This window comes from Artemia sp. Qi Xiang Cuo, chromosome 11 (genome assembly GCF_049724085.1).
Source record: "Artemia sp. Qi Xiang Cuo chromosome 11, ASM4972408v1, whole genome shotgun sequence".
NCBI classification, from domain to species: domain Eukaryota; kingdom Metazoa; phylum Arthropoda; class Branchiopoda; order Anostraca; family Artemiidae; genus Artemia; species Artemia sp. Qi Xiang Cuo.
The window spans coordinates 56,228,759-56,245,231 of record NC_142804.1 but is presented as its reverse complement, the minus strand read 5'-3'; the positions used below and the strand labels follow the sequence as shown (position 1 = coordinate 56,245,231).

Sequence of the window (16,473 nt, the reverse complement as noted above, 5' to 3'; positions counted from 1 at the left end):
TTGTTGTAAGTTAGTAGATTTTAACACCTGTTGGTGAAAAGCAAATTTATGCAAATTTAAAGTTTAGCTTCTGATAGACATAGTTTAGACTTAAGGAGCTGACAGTTTTATTATAGTCCTACAGTTTGTAGATGTATCAATGCTATTTTGTAATTAAATCAGCCAATTATTTCAAAATAAATCTTTCCTAGACCTTAGTTGGGAGTGTTCGATTGGCGGGATTCTAAATGGTTTGTAAGGGTGTTGTGTTTGCTGGAGCCGACATGCCATTTAAAGGTGGCTGGGTGGTAAAAAAATATGTCTAGTGCCCGAGTCACATTACAGTCATACTGTGGATAGAATCAAAATTACGCACAACAACGTTATTTAAGTATGCCGGGTGCTTTTGTAGAAAGCAGTAAGTCTATTGCGAAAACAGATACGGATTATCCCGTATGAGACGCTGTATAAAGATAGGCATTACAAAAGATTTCTCACTCCGGGAACTATATTTAAACTTTAGTTTTTTGGGGTTTAGGGCGACTAAAAGGAACCTAGGTTGGGTTGGGTTAGGTTACGTATTAAATATATGCTATGCATTACCCCCACCCCCTAATGTGCAAATATATAGCCTAATTTTGTTCATAAACTATTATATTTTCATCCTATGTTGTTTTATTTCATTATCATTAATGAAAATTCAATTTTCACGCACTTACCGCTTTCTACAAAAGTACCGTACCGTTCGTGATTTTTCGAGTTTAGTATCGTTCAACTTTCACGCTTTAAATTTACGATTAACCAATCAGAGCAAAGATTTGAAGCATAATTTTTTTTCGCTCCCTTTGTTTCGATAGCCTGATGCTGGGAGGCGAACAAGGACCTTATTGATTAATTTACTTCTATCCTATTAATAACAAGGAAACTTAAATTTTATTTAGTTCTAAATTATCTTTAATATAGCTTCTATTGAATAAGATAAAGTTATTTGTATGGTTTGTTTCTCTGGTTGAGAATGGACCTCTTGGCTGTCTTCTAGTATTAATTTATATTTAGTAATCATGAAATTTTTTATATTTGTTTATGAATCCTGTGCTAGGTGCTACTTTCATATTACTGCTGTGTTATTGTATCTATGTTGTTGTGTTTATCTTTGTACTGTAGTGTTATTTATTACTTTATCTTTGTCTAGGCCTAGTTTTTCAAACTCATCTCCCCGTGGGCCTAGTCAAATATGTACGTGTAGGCCTATATGTGAATAATAAGATGATTGAACTTGATTGATTGATCGATTTGCCAGAAAATATAAAAAAAATCTGTAAGATGAAACGGATAGAAATTACGGAGACATAGCATTTGTATAGGTATTAACTTGGACCAAATTAGTATTCCTAAATAAGCTTTTCAGGTAATTTCTGCCATTTCAGTTTTATTACAAGGGTAACTTTAAATTTAAGGAAAATCAATAGAATTCATAGTTTTTTGGATTTTAATGACATAAATAACTATGCAGGCACGTACGCAGGAATTTTTTTCGGGGGGGGGGGGCAATTTGTGTCGGGGGGGAGCCAAATCCTTCAAACCCATTATTCTGTGAGAAAAATCAGAAAATTATGGGAAAATGAAAAAAATCGTGAGATTTTGGGGGAGGGGGGGCGGGCCCGGAGCCCCCCCCCTGCGTACGTCCCTGTGACTATGGTATGGCTTGGGCATAAAAAGCGGAACCTTCTCATTCAAAATGACTATACTACTAATAGTACTAACCACTAAAGGTAGTAGGCTACCAACCAACCTGAGGTCGGCAAAACTACGCACGTTCCTTCTTTATCCCCATAATTCTTTATCTCACCCTCTTTATACCTAGCGCAACAGGCAGGTAAGTTCCAAGTCATCATAAACCCCTTAAGACAACTTAAATTTTTCACACATTTCTTTGCTTTCATAAAATTTCGCCATTGTTAGACTGAGCACCACCTAGTGTTTTAGAAAACTGTTGTTATTACGTAACTCTAACGACCATTGAGTGAGCTACCGACGCAAATTAGCGAAGTTCGGAAAACTCTCTAATACCTGTAACATACGTGTTTAAATGGTTTAAGAAAATTACGTCGCTTATCCGTATAATTCATGTCTCTATCCGACAATCAGCAGTAGCGTAACTTCCAGAAAATTCAGGGGGGATGTATTTTTCAATACCCTGAAGGCGATAAATTGTCGTTTTTTCAATATTTTCAATGAAAATATACGAAATAAGGTGTTTTTCAATGAAAATTTCCTCAGAAACGGGTATTTTTCAAAATCTAAGGGTAGAAACACAATATAGGGAGAGCACAAATTCCTGCCCCATCCCCCAAAAATTAATGCCACTGACAACAAGACTGACAATATTATTTTTATATATAGTGAAAATTTCAATAAGCGCACAACAGAACAATTTCTACGCGATAAGTTAGTATACTCGTATGGTGAACACACCATTCGTTATCAAATTTAATAGCTTGTAGTAAGTTCAGCCAGATAATTAAATTTAAAAGCTTAGCAGAGTTTATTGTTTACGATAAGAGTCAATGCAACTTTCAGCACTGATACAACACTACACGCATGGATTACCTCGACTCTTTTCAATTTGCAAATAGGCTTTACTATCTTAACCCGCTCAACAAGCATCGGTGATGCATAATTAAAGACTCAATACAATGCATCACTTTGATTACCAGTAATTAATAGATAAGTACCTTGTTGCTTTCGTCTGGCTTTGTCACAGATAGCGGGTCGCAAGTTAATTTTTTCACCATGTTCTGCTGTGCATCGGAGTGTGCACATTAAGACGCCAAGACAAGACTTCTTCAGAATGGCTGAATTATGGTTATTTGTATTCCTCATAGCCCAACCGGATAAATGTCTACGACCCTCTTCACATGTAGGTCTATAGACACGTTTCATATGCCCATCAGGCCACTCAAAAAATGCTTCATAGGAAGTAACCTGAAATTAAACATAGAAAGTGTGTCGTGATTGTACAGAGAAAAAGAGAATTTCCTTTCTAAAAATGCTGTGACTCGGAAACTTTTCAGTCTTTTGCTTGCTTAAAAAATCAGTACCAGGGGAACGAGCTTCGCTAGGTGAAAAAAAGGGTATTTTCAAATCTCTGTGGCAAACAACCTTAAATTTTTCTCATGTTCATAGAATACTGTGGCGTGGAAAGGAATTCTGACACCCGTGGCTTTATTCCAACATGTCCTCTTTCCCCTTTTTTTTCTAACTGTTGAACATTCAATTAGCAAAACTTGTTTAAAATTTTGACATTATGGAAACAAAGAAGTAAAAGGAAAAGTAAATTATACGCCCATTGGTGTTTAAATGACAATGTTTGAGGATGAGGAGATTAATTATAAGGTTGTTACCGGTACTGTTGGCAAAGGTACTCAAAAGCAAAGAAAAAGGGCAAAGAATAGAAAAAAGCCAAGTCAGTTGGCTGGTAAAAAAGACAAGTTTTTCTAAAGCTGCAAAACTTATTCCAATCAAGGTGAAAAGCAGACGTGGCAAAAACTTGGCAGAAGATAAACAGTGTATTTTGATGCAGTGGGCAACAAACTCTTGAGCCGGTTTCATTTTTTGTCCAAAATTTTTCTCTATGAGACTCAGGTTCAGACTATGATAAAAAAAAAATGAAACAAAGGACAAATGGGTAAACGGGGTGATAAATGGCGCTAGCATACCTGGTCCTAGCAGCAGGACATGCATCTTCCAAGGAATATTACCGCACGAAGGACCTCGTTGAAGTGTGCCAAAAAGGATAGTTGGCCTTATGGTGCCCTGTAACGGGTTCCACGTATGAGTAAAAATAAGTATAACCAGGTCTAATATCAAGGGAGATGTGAAATATACTCACTTAACTATTAACATAGACTTGGATGAAGAAATTGAGATGCGAAATTTCCAACTCCCAATTAGTATAAGACGATACATGATTCTTAAGTCTCTTTACAGTAGGATGCAAAGCCACTTTACATAAAGCAAGATACCACCTTGATCCCTATAAAAGATGATAAGCCAGTATCTTCATCAACACTATAAGCTATTGCAGCGCCACCGAATGAGGCAGACATGAGATTGTTGGCAGGTGAATTGGTATCATTGTCAGGGTACTTCATATAATGTTGTGTGGCTGCTAGCAATTAGGCTAACATTTACAGCGTCGGTGAAGGAGTCTTGAATTTCCTCAAGTTCAGTCATGGAAATAAAATCATTCCATTTGGCCGGACACCTTATCTGTGTCTCTGTCTCCAGGGTGAAGTGATAAGGGATGTCAACCTTTGCATGCTTATACAGGCCACAGCACTGTTACTGTCCAACCTTCTTGTCTTAGGTCTGCACTCCCTTGGGCTCTCTCTAACAGCACAGAAACGTTTTAGTCTTGCGTTTATAATACATACCGTCTTTGAATAGTTTTATTGCGTTGATATGTTTCATTGTTTTTTTATTTCAGAAAACAATCGATTATTCAGTCCTTATTTCTCGTATGCAGTAATCAAAAGTATAATTTAGGAAGGATTCTTAAAAAAATCGTTTGGGAGGGGTGATCGCCCCCATAGCCCCACCCCTTGCATCTGTGCTTGTCCCACGCCTGGAAATTTGCCCCCTTTCCCTAGCGAAATTCCCTCGTGGAGCCTTTGTCTGTATAACCTGTTATTATTGTACTAAGTTTTCAGTATGGTCGAAAATATGATAACTATGTCTTTTAGGATGACTCAATCCCCCGAAATCCCAGGGGGGAGGGCCGAAAGTTATGAACTTTACCCAATGTTAACATATGGTATTGGTTATTGGGAAGTATGAAGACGTTTTCAGGAGGGATTTTTTCTGGTAGTGGGGAGAGGGGGTGGGTCAGGGGTTATGTGGGAGGATCTTTCCATGAAGGAAGTTTCATGGGGGAAGGGATATTGCTATGAAGGGGGCGCCGGATTTCCTATCATTCTTTAAAAAAAAGACCAGAAATTAAATATAAAAAAAAAGTTTTTCAACTGAAAGTAAGGAGCAACATCACAACTTAAAACGAACAGAAAATATTATGTATTTTATTGGGTTCACCCCCTAGTCAATACCTCGCTCTTTACGCCTAAAGATTTTTTAGTACTTTCATAAGAGCTATTTATTCTAATTAACGGCCTTTGTAATTAAGGGTCATTTTTAAAGAATTGGAACAAGATTCAAACTTTAGCTTAAAGAGCAAGTTATTGACTAGGGGGTGAACCCCCTAATGTATGTATTAAAAATATATGAATATAGAAGTTCGTTACGTAAGTTAATTCGTAAGTTACGTATATTTATTACTAATAAAAACGTTCGTAAATAAAATTAAACAAGTTTCGAAAAAAGCCATTTAACCATATTAAAGTAAAATTAATATGAAAATTTTGTTGTAATTATTCATGTACGGTGAGCCAAAATCAAAACCTGTATTAGTTCAAAAACGTTCAAAAATTAAGTAAAAAAACAAGTTTTTTTAACTGGAAGTAAGGAACGACGTTAAAACTGAAACCGAACAGAAAATATTCCGTATATGAAGGGGGCGGTCCCCTCCTCAACGCCTCGCTCTTTACGCTAAAGTTTGACTTTTTCACAACTCTATTTTTTTAAACAATAAAAAAACTTTAGCGTAAAGAGCGAGGCGTTGAGAAGGGGGCAGCCCCTTTCATATACGGAATAATTTCTGTTTGTTTTAAGTTTTAACGTCGTTCCATACTTTCAGTTAAAAAAACTTGTTTTTTTTTATTTAATGCATGAATAGGTTAGACTTTGTATATTGTTTAGGGGATTGTTTTCATAAGATTTTGGATTAGAAATGTTACTTAAATTCGGTAGATTTTCACTAAATCAGTATGCCAAAAAGCTAAATAGCAGTATTAAGTTTAATGCCGGATTTAAAGCATAACTCTTGTAGTATATTAAGTAATGATTTCAAACGTGTAATAAGTTGAATGTGAAATGAGTAGTATTGCGGAGTACTTTTTTTTAGGATTTCTCTTTTATTTATGACCAGTTGTGTATCGAACTAACAATATTTAATTAAATACAAATCGTGCTCTGATTCTATAGCTCTGATTCTGAGGAGAGACACATTTATTATGCTTGTTCTGCCACGTCGCGCCTCTTTGCGTCCCAAAGGCTTGTTCTGCCACGTCGCGCCTCTTTGCGTCCCAAAGTGGCACACATAGCGGCACTCCTGAACTCTACCACCAGATATATATTGTTTTGAAAGTGAGGAATCCCTCAGGGCATTCAAATTTAGCTTGACTCAGTTATCAATTGAAACCAAGAAAAAAGGAGACTTGTTTTACCATTCGCAGAACTAGTTACTAATTTGCCGAAGTAAAATGTTGTGGAACGTGTTTCAATTTTTCAATGATATTTTACAATAAACTACTCAGCAATTACTAAATATTTACTTCAGTCTTGAACAGGTGTCTGGTTGATAGACACAATCCACTGGGCAGCTTATAATTCGACCAGTGTTGCCAGACAGGATCCTGTTAAACCATTTGGGCACTTTTTGAGGTGGTTATACATTCGATTCTTCAAATTACCGTGCTTTTCGCAGAGTTTTTTTTTTACTTGCTCTAGAAATATATTTGGCAAATTTCTCTTTTAGGACTATATCTATTTATACCATGCATCTGGTAAGAGCGGGTTAGACTCGTTATCACCGGTTTCGGTAACACCGGGTAATACTGACGTGACCATGGTTGGTTATATTAAAAAAAAAACAAAAAAAAAAAAAAAACAGGCGTATTTTAGATCTCTCAAACACGAAAAAGAAACTTGGCCTTTAAGCGTGAAAGTAAACTCTCCTGTTACTATTCGGCAAATTATTTTATCTTCAGTTTATATATGAAAATAATCCTTTTAAAATCCTTCTGTCCAAAGAGTGGGAAACTAGTAAGAAAAAAACTAGGAAACTAGTAACAAAGGGTAAACTAACAACAAATGGAAAACTAGCAATAAAAGTAATTTTGGTGATTTGACAATGATTAATAGCAACTAAAAAGTAATATTGCCAATCAGAGTTCAGTGTTACTCAGCAGGACTAGAAATATTTAAAACAAAACTTATTTCATTTTAGTGAGGCTTATATTTTAATCCAATACCCAAGTTTATTTGGATTCAACCTTATAAAGTTTTCTGAAAGTTTGTATCGTAGTTGCAGCGGTAGCCAGTGGCGTCGTCTTGGGGGGGCATTTGGCCCCCCAATAATTTGGAGAAAAAAATATTACATCGCCCATACCCCTTGCATCTCCGGATGCAGATTCTTCTTGTCCCCCCTCCCCCCAATAAAATATTGGAGCTACGCCCCTGGCTGTAACTGCAGCCTAGTAAAGAATGAACTTCGACCAGTAGTAACCTAAATATTTTGAAACCAAATCGGATCAAAATAAAAAGTACACCTTTGGAATTTCCATGGTCAAAAACCCTATTTAAGAAACCCACAGTCCCCGGGCTTGAACAGCAAGAAAAATTAATTTTTTTCCCGGCAAGCACTTATGTGTCCTTTCTTTCCGTTTTTTCCTTCTTCACTGCTAGCAGGGCACTGGAAAATCATAACGAGTTGTTGAAGGGCTCATTTTCAAGGAAATTGGCTACATCTCGTGCCTTTGTAAGTACTGAAACATTTGACAAAAAAACGTATTTTCATATATAAGTCCATTATAGAATAGTTAGGGTTATAGGTTAGCACCCATAATACAGGCTATTTTTGAATATTTTGCTTCATTTTGCGCCTTTTAGGTAGAACTGATTATGTCATCTTTAAACAACGGAATATAAAAGTAAAAAAATTACAAAAAAAGAACATAATGTTTCAATTTAGGTTTTACAATTCAGTTTTTGATTTGACTGCGGAGACACGTATGAAGGATTTGTTTTGGGGGTGGACAACCAAAGCAAAATGATAAGTTGAATAAATAGTGCCCAGAAATTCAGAAAAATTTTGTATTTCGGAGAAAGGACTTGATCTTAAGCCCTCCCTCTCACTTGTTCGTAACTATAGGTAACAGTAGACAATGTTGGTTATTTTTATTTATTTTTTTCTATCAGAGAAAAACTTGAGTTTCCTCTTATATCAATTTCTCTTTGGTTTCTGGATCCATTCATTAAGTATTTCAATTTTCTTTCTTTCTCTTATCCAGATTTATGAATCTTTGCTGTTAGCTAGTTGTCTATATTTAGGAGGGGAGAAATAGATTAAACCAAACGACAATCTCATGTAAGTCATCTAAACAAAAAAGAAAGAAAGAAACAACTTTCGTTCGCGGACCATCGTGGCCCGCATGACGCAGATGACGATCTCCTGGTGTTCTGACCCCCCCCCGGTTGGGAGCGCTCTGCGCCATTGGGGGCAAATCGTCCGACGCTTCCCGTGTTTTCACCTAGATTCCATTGGATACCTAAAAGTCGCTGGGACGACTTTCGGTTTGTCTTTAAGGGATACGCTACTAATCCTCACTACAAACGGAGCAATAGCCACCATCAAGGCCGTATCCAGAGAGGTTAGGGTGTTTGAGCCCCCCCCCCCCACTCCCTTAAATGTTTGCTCCACTCTTAAAAACGTAACACAAATGAATATAAACAATTTTTTTAGGCTCTAAATCTTTCCTCGTAACCCCTCCCCGAAAAAGATCTTTTTGTACTCCCCCCCCCAAAAAAAAAATCCTAGATACGGTCCTGGTCACCACTAACCAGCAACACTTCGCTTGTGAGTTTAGTGGGCTAATCATTCGGTCAGGGCAGGTCATACGTTAGCTGTTGGATTTAATATGAAACCTGTTCGTATGCAGAAAATCTCTACATCTAATTTAAAAGTTTCATGTGAATAACATAATAAAAAAACTACTTGATTATTGCGTTTTTAGTAAAAAGCATATACTTTGTTCAATATTTTAACTGATAAGGCAAAGAAGATTTTCAACTATAAACCAGTTATTTCCTTACTATGAATATGGTGCAAAATTTAACAAACTATCATAAATGACTGCATATTAATTTTGAGCTTTTTATTGCTTCTCAAATCAGCTATGCCAAAAGCCAAAAGTTACTGCTTTACAATTAAGTTTGTAGACTGTTAACAGGGACGTGTCCATGATTTTTTCCAAGGGGGGGTTACAAAAGTTTTTTTTAAAGGAGTGCTTAAATGAAATTTAAAAAGGCATCAAAAATTGGCTTATATTCATTTTTATTGCATTTTTACGAGTCGGACAAACATTTCGGGGGAGGGGTTCAAACCCCCTACCCCCCTGGTTACGGTCTTGATTGCTAAATATCGAAATTCTTCAGTATCGCTAAATAATTCTGCACGTGAAATTAATGTCTCTTTTTTAAGTTCACCAAAAAAAAAACTGATGCTCGATATCTTCTTATTACATCTATGAAAACCGGTTTCATAGACGCAAAGACCAATAACGGGTGACATAATGCATTGGACTTATATAACTTGGTGCTATATAACTTTGGGCTATGTATTTGCACATTACGGGGTGGGGTGAGGATAAGGTGAGGTTACGTTAGGTTACTTTACCCTCACACCCTCCTAATATTCAACTATATAGCCCAAAGTATATTATCATATAACTAAAGAATTGCATTTTCATTATATTTTGGTATTCATGATTAGCCTAGCTTCACTTCTCGAGTGTGTTCTGAATAATGCAGGAGTACCGAAATAAAAAATGAAAACGGATGTAACATCTTTAGATCTCAAGAGGTAAAGGGGGTTAAGGGGTCTCTTTTTCCGTGCCTAGGTATGTCCCATTTTAAATTTTCTTTAGTTTTTCATCTCTGAATAAGCATTTCATATGTCTTCCCCCTTTGTACAGGCCAATGACCCTTTAGGGGAATAATAACATGTAATATTGTATGTGTATATAATGAAGAACAAAACTTATCTTATCCTATCTCTCATTCGTTTTGGATAGTTCCAAGGTTCGGAAAAGAGACCAACAATGGCTAAAGGTAGGAGATACCAGGCCAAAAATAATTATCCCAATCCTTTCTTCTCGGAGAGGGTCAAACGGTAGTACTGATATCTTAAATTCTATTGAAATGAGATATTAGAACCATCTTAAAAAACACCAAACTAGTTGCACTAGAATTTGCAGATTTTGTAGAATTTGTAGAATTTGCACTAGAAATGCAAATCGAATGAGCCATATGAAGTTCACGAGCTGCAAGTTTGGAATTTTTCATCAGCTCGGTTCCAAATTGGAAAAGCAGTGGTACAATCCAACTTTTGTTCCTGGAGGGGTTCAACTAATTAGAGGGGGGGGGAGAAGCTATTAGAAGCGGTACTTATGTTATACGCCACTCAAGTGCTTCATTTAATCAGAACCTTTTCCTTTGTCGCTGAATCCTAATGAAATATCTCAAAATATGATGAAAATATAATACTTTAATAACAAATTTGGGCTATATATTTGCATATTAGGGGGGTAGGGGTAAATTATATTGGGTCTGCATGCAAAATGTGCAGATAAAATTATTCTGCATGTTATGGGGTAAAAATTGTTTTCTAACTACAAACTGTCCAAATACTCTACCCCCTCCCATAATAGGCTAATATATAGCCCAAATTATATATTTCCCATCTATTCTGTCACTTGTCTTTGTCTTGTCTCGCGCTAAGCTGAAAGAAACTAACGACAAAACCGGTTTGTTCTCGAGTTTTACACGGCGTAAACTTGAGTGATGTAAAATACATAAGTACCTTAGAGCGTGTCTATATTTTAATTAATCTCAACCCTTGCAATTTAATTTTTATAACATAATTTTTTATAACATTATGTTATAAATAATGCTATAATTTTTATAACATTTTGATTATAGGAAGAGGTATAATTCAACTAGAATACTTCTAAAATTACACTCGACAATATTTTTGCGGCTATAGTAAATATGCTTGTAAAGAATAACTTAATAAAATACGAGATAATAAAATAAAATAATAAAAATACTTCCATCTTTCACATCACACTGGTTTATTTTGGATTTTTAAATAAACTCCTCATAATTAACATCATCCAAAAGTTCGAAATATTGTGTCTGACTTTTTATGCGTCTGACTTTAGCACGCACCACATGGTTTTTCTGGTTTCTGGTTATTTCAAGACACCATATCATATCTTAATTCTATTTTATCTTAACCATATATCTTAAATCATATCATATCTTAATTCTACTTTAGCACACACCACATAGGTTTCTGGTTATTTCAAGACACCATATCATATCTTAATTCTATTTTATCTTAATCATATATCTTAATTCATATCATATCTTAATTCTACTTTAGCACACACCACATAGGTTTCTGGTTATTTCAAGACACCATATCATATCTTAATTATATTTTATCTTAATCATATATCTTAATTCATATCATATCTTAATTCTACTTTAGCACACACCACATGGTTTTTCTGGTTTCTGGTTATTTCAAGACCAAGACACCATATCATAGCACACATGATACAGATACAGCTAATTTCGTAAGCAGCAATTTCTTAAATTTTGTTAGTACAGTCTAAAAGAAGAATAAAAAAAAAAAATCAGCTCCAAGGGCGCCAAAAAGGGAAGGCAGGCAGATGTCCTCTTGGGAAGTTCAAAAATACTTAAAAACCGCACATTCTTGTTATATTGAAAACAAAGAAGCCTTCATAATTAATTACTGAGAAAGAAATTAATTACTGAGGAGAAACTGAGAAACTATCTTGTTGGTGAGGGGAGGTAAAGATCTGAATAAAGGCCTTTTTATCTTGAAAATGTCATTTTCCTCGAATGTTCTAAAGCACTTCACTTTTCTAAATCTTTGACTATCTAGGGGTAGGAGAGGAGGATAAAGTTACCCTCACCCCTTCTCTACGGCCTCACAGTACTTGCGCATTAAACGTACTCTTTTATATGCTGTATATGGAATGTCAAACTGGAAACACTACAGATACCCGCCAGACTGGTTATTTCAAGACACCGCTATTAAGAATTGGAATGCAAACAGTAGTTTTCATTGCGTTTACGATATTTAAACTGTTGGGTTTTTTTTTGGGGGGAAGGTACCTAGGTTAGGTTACGTATTTAATATATGGTATACTCAAGGCCGTATCCAGGGGAGGGGTTACCCGGTTTGAACCCCCCCCCCGAAATTTTTGACCGACTCGAAAAAGTCGAAAATTAGTAAAACCTAGGTAAAAATCAGTAAAATTAGTCGAAAACTGAGTCAAAAATTAGTAAACCCCCCCCCCCCCCAAAAGTCAAAAATTAGTAAAACCCCCCTGAACAACAATCCTGGATACGGCCCTGAGTATGCTTTACCCCCCATTCCCCCCCCCCTAATGTGCAAATATATAGCCCAAATTTGTTTCTAAACTATTATATATTCATCCTACTTTATTTTATTTAATTAGCATTAACCAAAATTGACTTCTTTAGCAGTATATAAAAGAGTACGTTTAATGCGCAAGTACCGGCCTCCCTAATTCCCAATAAGGATTTGATCCCCACCTATATCCTCTAAATATTGCAGTGTTCTTAGTTTAAAATTACACTGGCCGTTTTTTCACTGAAGATGATCACATATCGTGAAAAATGTCAATATCTTTCGACCAATTTTTTGTCAAGCAAAATAAACTAACATAAAATAAACAATACCTTCGGAATATTCGAGTCGTGTATATCCCAATCAGTAATACCTGTCATAGTTACACACGTGTTTCAGATTAAAGCAAGATTTGAAATAAAAATCCAACAACTCCATAGAAATGGTACCTGTTTTTAATCTCTGGAAAATTAACCCACCAATAGGTGGTAGACATTTTGCTTCCAGCATCTCCATTGGACGGAAGGCGGAGTTTGATAGAAACAGGAAAAACACCTGCACTAGATAATTATTAGAAAAGCACAATCAGGTCATGGCAATTCCATTTCCTTGTTAGAATTTTACTGTTACTATAGGAACTGTGCTTGTATTATTTATTGCTAATCACTTTATTTTTTTCTAAATAAGAAAAGTTGTCACAATTAAAAACGACTGTCTTAACTCACAATATCACGAGTTGCACAATGAAATCCCCTCAGGCACGTATGAATGAATCTTCTTTGGAGAAGGGTTTAAATTGGGAGAGGGAGTCAAATTCGTCGAAAAAGCGAAAGTTGGGTAAAAGATTCTATGGCCAGAGCCGTATCCAGGATTTTCGTTCGGAGAGGGGGGGGAATACAATTTTTTAAAAACGCAATAAAATTTTCCTTACATGTATTCTTCTTACTTTTGTACGAGATGAAAAAAAATCGAGGAGAGGGGGGGGGGGAATGAAAACTCGGTATCCTCTTTGGTTACGAAATTTGGGGAACGAACTGGGCCCTATGCACCATTGGTTAAAACATCCGTAAAATATATCCTAAAAATGAAATTTTTTCTTGAGAGGGTTGAATTTTAATCTTTTTAAAATTTTACATCTCATGTTTTGGTTCCTAGTTTTCTCAAAAGGAAATAGAAATAAATAGCCTCTTGGTTGAAACTCAACATTTCCTAGAATCCTAAGCATAATGTAAGTATTCACCTCATTTTGTCACCTGAACCTGAACATCTCTATTTAAAGAATGTAGCCTAAATCAATCAACAATACTTTAAACTCACTCATTTTTCTGTCATGGTGATCATCGTAGTAGCCAAGGCCGTACGCATGATTTTTTTTTTCGGAGGGAGTTTTACAAATAAAGAATAAATAAAGCAAGACAAATAAAGAAATTTCGTATAGGAATTTTGGCCTATTCACCCAGTGTAAAATTTCTCCTGAAAAGTCCAACCTCTGGAAACTTACCTCTCCATGGAAAATTCTCCCAGCAGGAAATTCGTCCTCCCCTCCTCATCCGAAAAATGTATGCATACTTCCCGATAACAAAAAAAAAACAATGGGCAAATTTTATAAATTAAAAACCTTTCCCAAAGAGCTGTAGGGGGTTATTTTTATCTCCAAATACATAGTTATTTGGTCTTTCAACTATGCTGCAGAAAATAGCTGTCTCAGAATTTTCATCGGACGATTTTGGGAAAAAAGTGGAGTGGGAGGGGGTCTAGTTGCCCTCCAATTTTATGGCTCACTTTAAAAGGGCACTACAACTTTTCATTTCCGTTAAAATGTGCCCTCTCTCAACGTTTTAGGCCCACTGGTCGGTACGATCACCCCTGAAAAAAAAAGAAACAACAACAAATAAACACGCATCCGTGATTTTTCTTCTGGCAAAATTACAAAATTCCACATTTGTGCAGATGAGAGATTGAAACCTCTACAGTAGGGTTCTTTGATACGCTGAATCTCATGATGTGATTTCCATTAAATTTCTTTGACTTCAAGGGGGTTTTCTCCCCATTTTTCGAAAATCAGACAAATTTTCTCAGGCTCGTAGCTTTTGATGGGTAAAACTAACTGAAACTTATTAAAGTCCCGAGTTTTGATTACTATTGAGCCGGGTAGCTCCTTAGTTACAGTTTTTTACCACGAACTGTTTGATTACCCATCAAAATCCAACCAGCGATCATTGAAATATTGATCTTTTTTTCTGCGTTACCAAAATATAGGTTTCAAATCTGTTCTTTGCTTTCAGTTGAAAAGCTCTTATTTTTATTTTGTTTCTGATTGTTTTCCAAATCATACCCAGACTTAACCAATATACAATTTCGGTTCCTCAAATTCTTGGTTAATTGCTTTTAAAATGCGTAAATCAATAATTGTGCACTGATTAGTTTCGTCCTACGTTTAAATTTGCAATTTCAATTTTGGATAAAATTTGAATATACTTGAAAAATTGGCGATAAATAGTAATTTTGATCCAAAGTCCTTGTTAATATTACTACTAAAGAATATCGGTTGATGAAAAGGAGTATTATTGTTTGTTTGGATGGAGATTCTGTGAAACTTTAGATTTTCTACATAATAGAAGCCATCACAACCTCTACAATAGGATTTTCTTATCAGTAAATACATTAGGCCTACATATATTTGCCTAAATACATTTAAATACTTCATATAAATAGAAAAATAAAAATAATACCATTTAAAAATTCCAAAAACTAAGTTCCTAGCAGTATTTGCCACCCCAAAGAAATTTCCTGGCGGGGCTGATGATGACCTGCCTTGCCTTTTCCACACCTGTGCTGGTAGACATGGGAATGTAACATTTTACCTGTATAGAGAAACATTTTAATTAATTCCTACTCCCCCTTCCTCTTTCAACATTCATCTGAAGCCTCATGAAGAGTAAGAAGTGTGTCCATTAAAATGTACTTTCTTAGGAATCTACCCTACCTCCACCAAAAGAATGACTCCCCCCTCATTGTAGCTGATACGCAATTACAGATCACCAAACGTAGCCTAATTTCATTACAAATAAAGTGAATCAACTTGGTTGAATCATGTACTACCACCGTTTGGCACTACGGTACTTCTTTTCCAACTGGGAAGCCTAAAATATAGTTATTGACACTTTTAAATCAATTAGCTTCTCAATATTTTAAATTGATTGCAAATTCGTCCTCTTCAGGGTAAAGTCATAGTATGGTGCCTTAAACCACCTAAACTGTCACCCAACCGCCACTGCTATTTTAGTGTCTGGCCCCCCTGGAAAATGTTCTTCGGGCACCCTTGAATCCGTGTTCAACCAGTGTAAAGTATAAACTAGGTGAAATCCCTCCCATGAAAAACTTCGTGCACATAAGCTTTGACCTGGAAAAACTTCAGAACACAGAAAATTCAGTCCTTGCCCTCCAATTAGAAAGGGGACTTTTAGGAGCATCTGCTCTTGCTACAATGCAGTCTTATAATTTCAATCATTCCCCACTTCCCTTCTACTCCATATTTTTAACTAATTCTCCACTACTCCACTTCTACTCGTATTTTCTGGTCATAGTATAACTGGATTCCAATTAAATAAAACAAAAGAAATGCCCTTTAACAAATAAACTTTAACTTTGATACAAAATTTGAAACAGCGGCTTTCTAACGTCTCAGGAATTCAAACATAATTTTTCCATATAGGCGCGCAAGGAATTGGAGGGAAAGGGGGGTTCGTCAAAAATAGAATGGTGACTGAATTATTGTTCAGACTTTGGATGATTGTCAGACTTGGGAGGAGACAGTCCCTGAGACCCCCCTCCCCCCTGTACCTAAGTAAATGGCTGCTTTCACACAATCTGGTCAGTTATTGGACATTAGATAATTTTAAATTTGGATGTTTAAAAAAAATGTATTTTTTGGATCAGGATAACGTGTAATGTCCAACGAAAAGTGATGTTTAAAGTTTCTTGGGTGTCCTCCACCCCTCACTTCATGCATCTTCTATTTGCAGCCATGAAATGTTCTCCTTATCTCATGTTGTCACGAAAATCCAAATATAAGGTGCATCAATAAAATATCAAATCAGTTATTATTCGCTTATACTGTGGCATCAAATTCA

The 16,473-nt window shown here is 35.9% G+C and overlaps 1 protein-coding gene across 1 annotated transcript in view; it reads right to left on the bottom strand.

The window, feature by feature from the left end:
- The window catches only part of LOC148947159 (uncharacterized), a 31,032-nt gene extending 18,312 nt beyond the window's left edge, over nucleotides 1-12,720 (bottom strand). The window contains exons 1-2 of the mRNA XM_089097294.1: nucleotides 12,673-12,720; nucleotides 2,715-2,964 (exon numbers count right to left, since the gene is read on the bottom strand). Coding sequence (XP_088953420.1) covers nucleotides 2,715-2,964; nucleotides 12,673-12,720 — 298 coding nt within the window. The remainder of the gene's footprint in view (nucleotides 1-2,714; nucleotides 2,965-12,672) is intronic.
- Nucleotides 12,721-16,473: the final 3,753 nt, after the last annotated feature.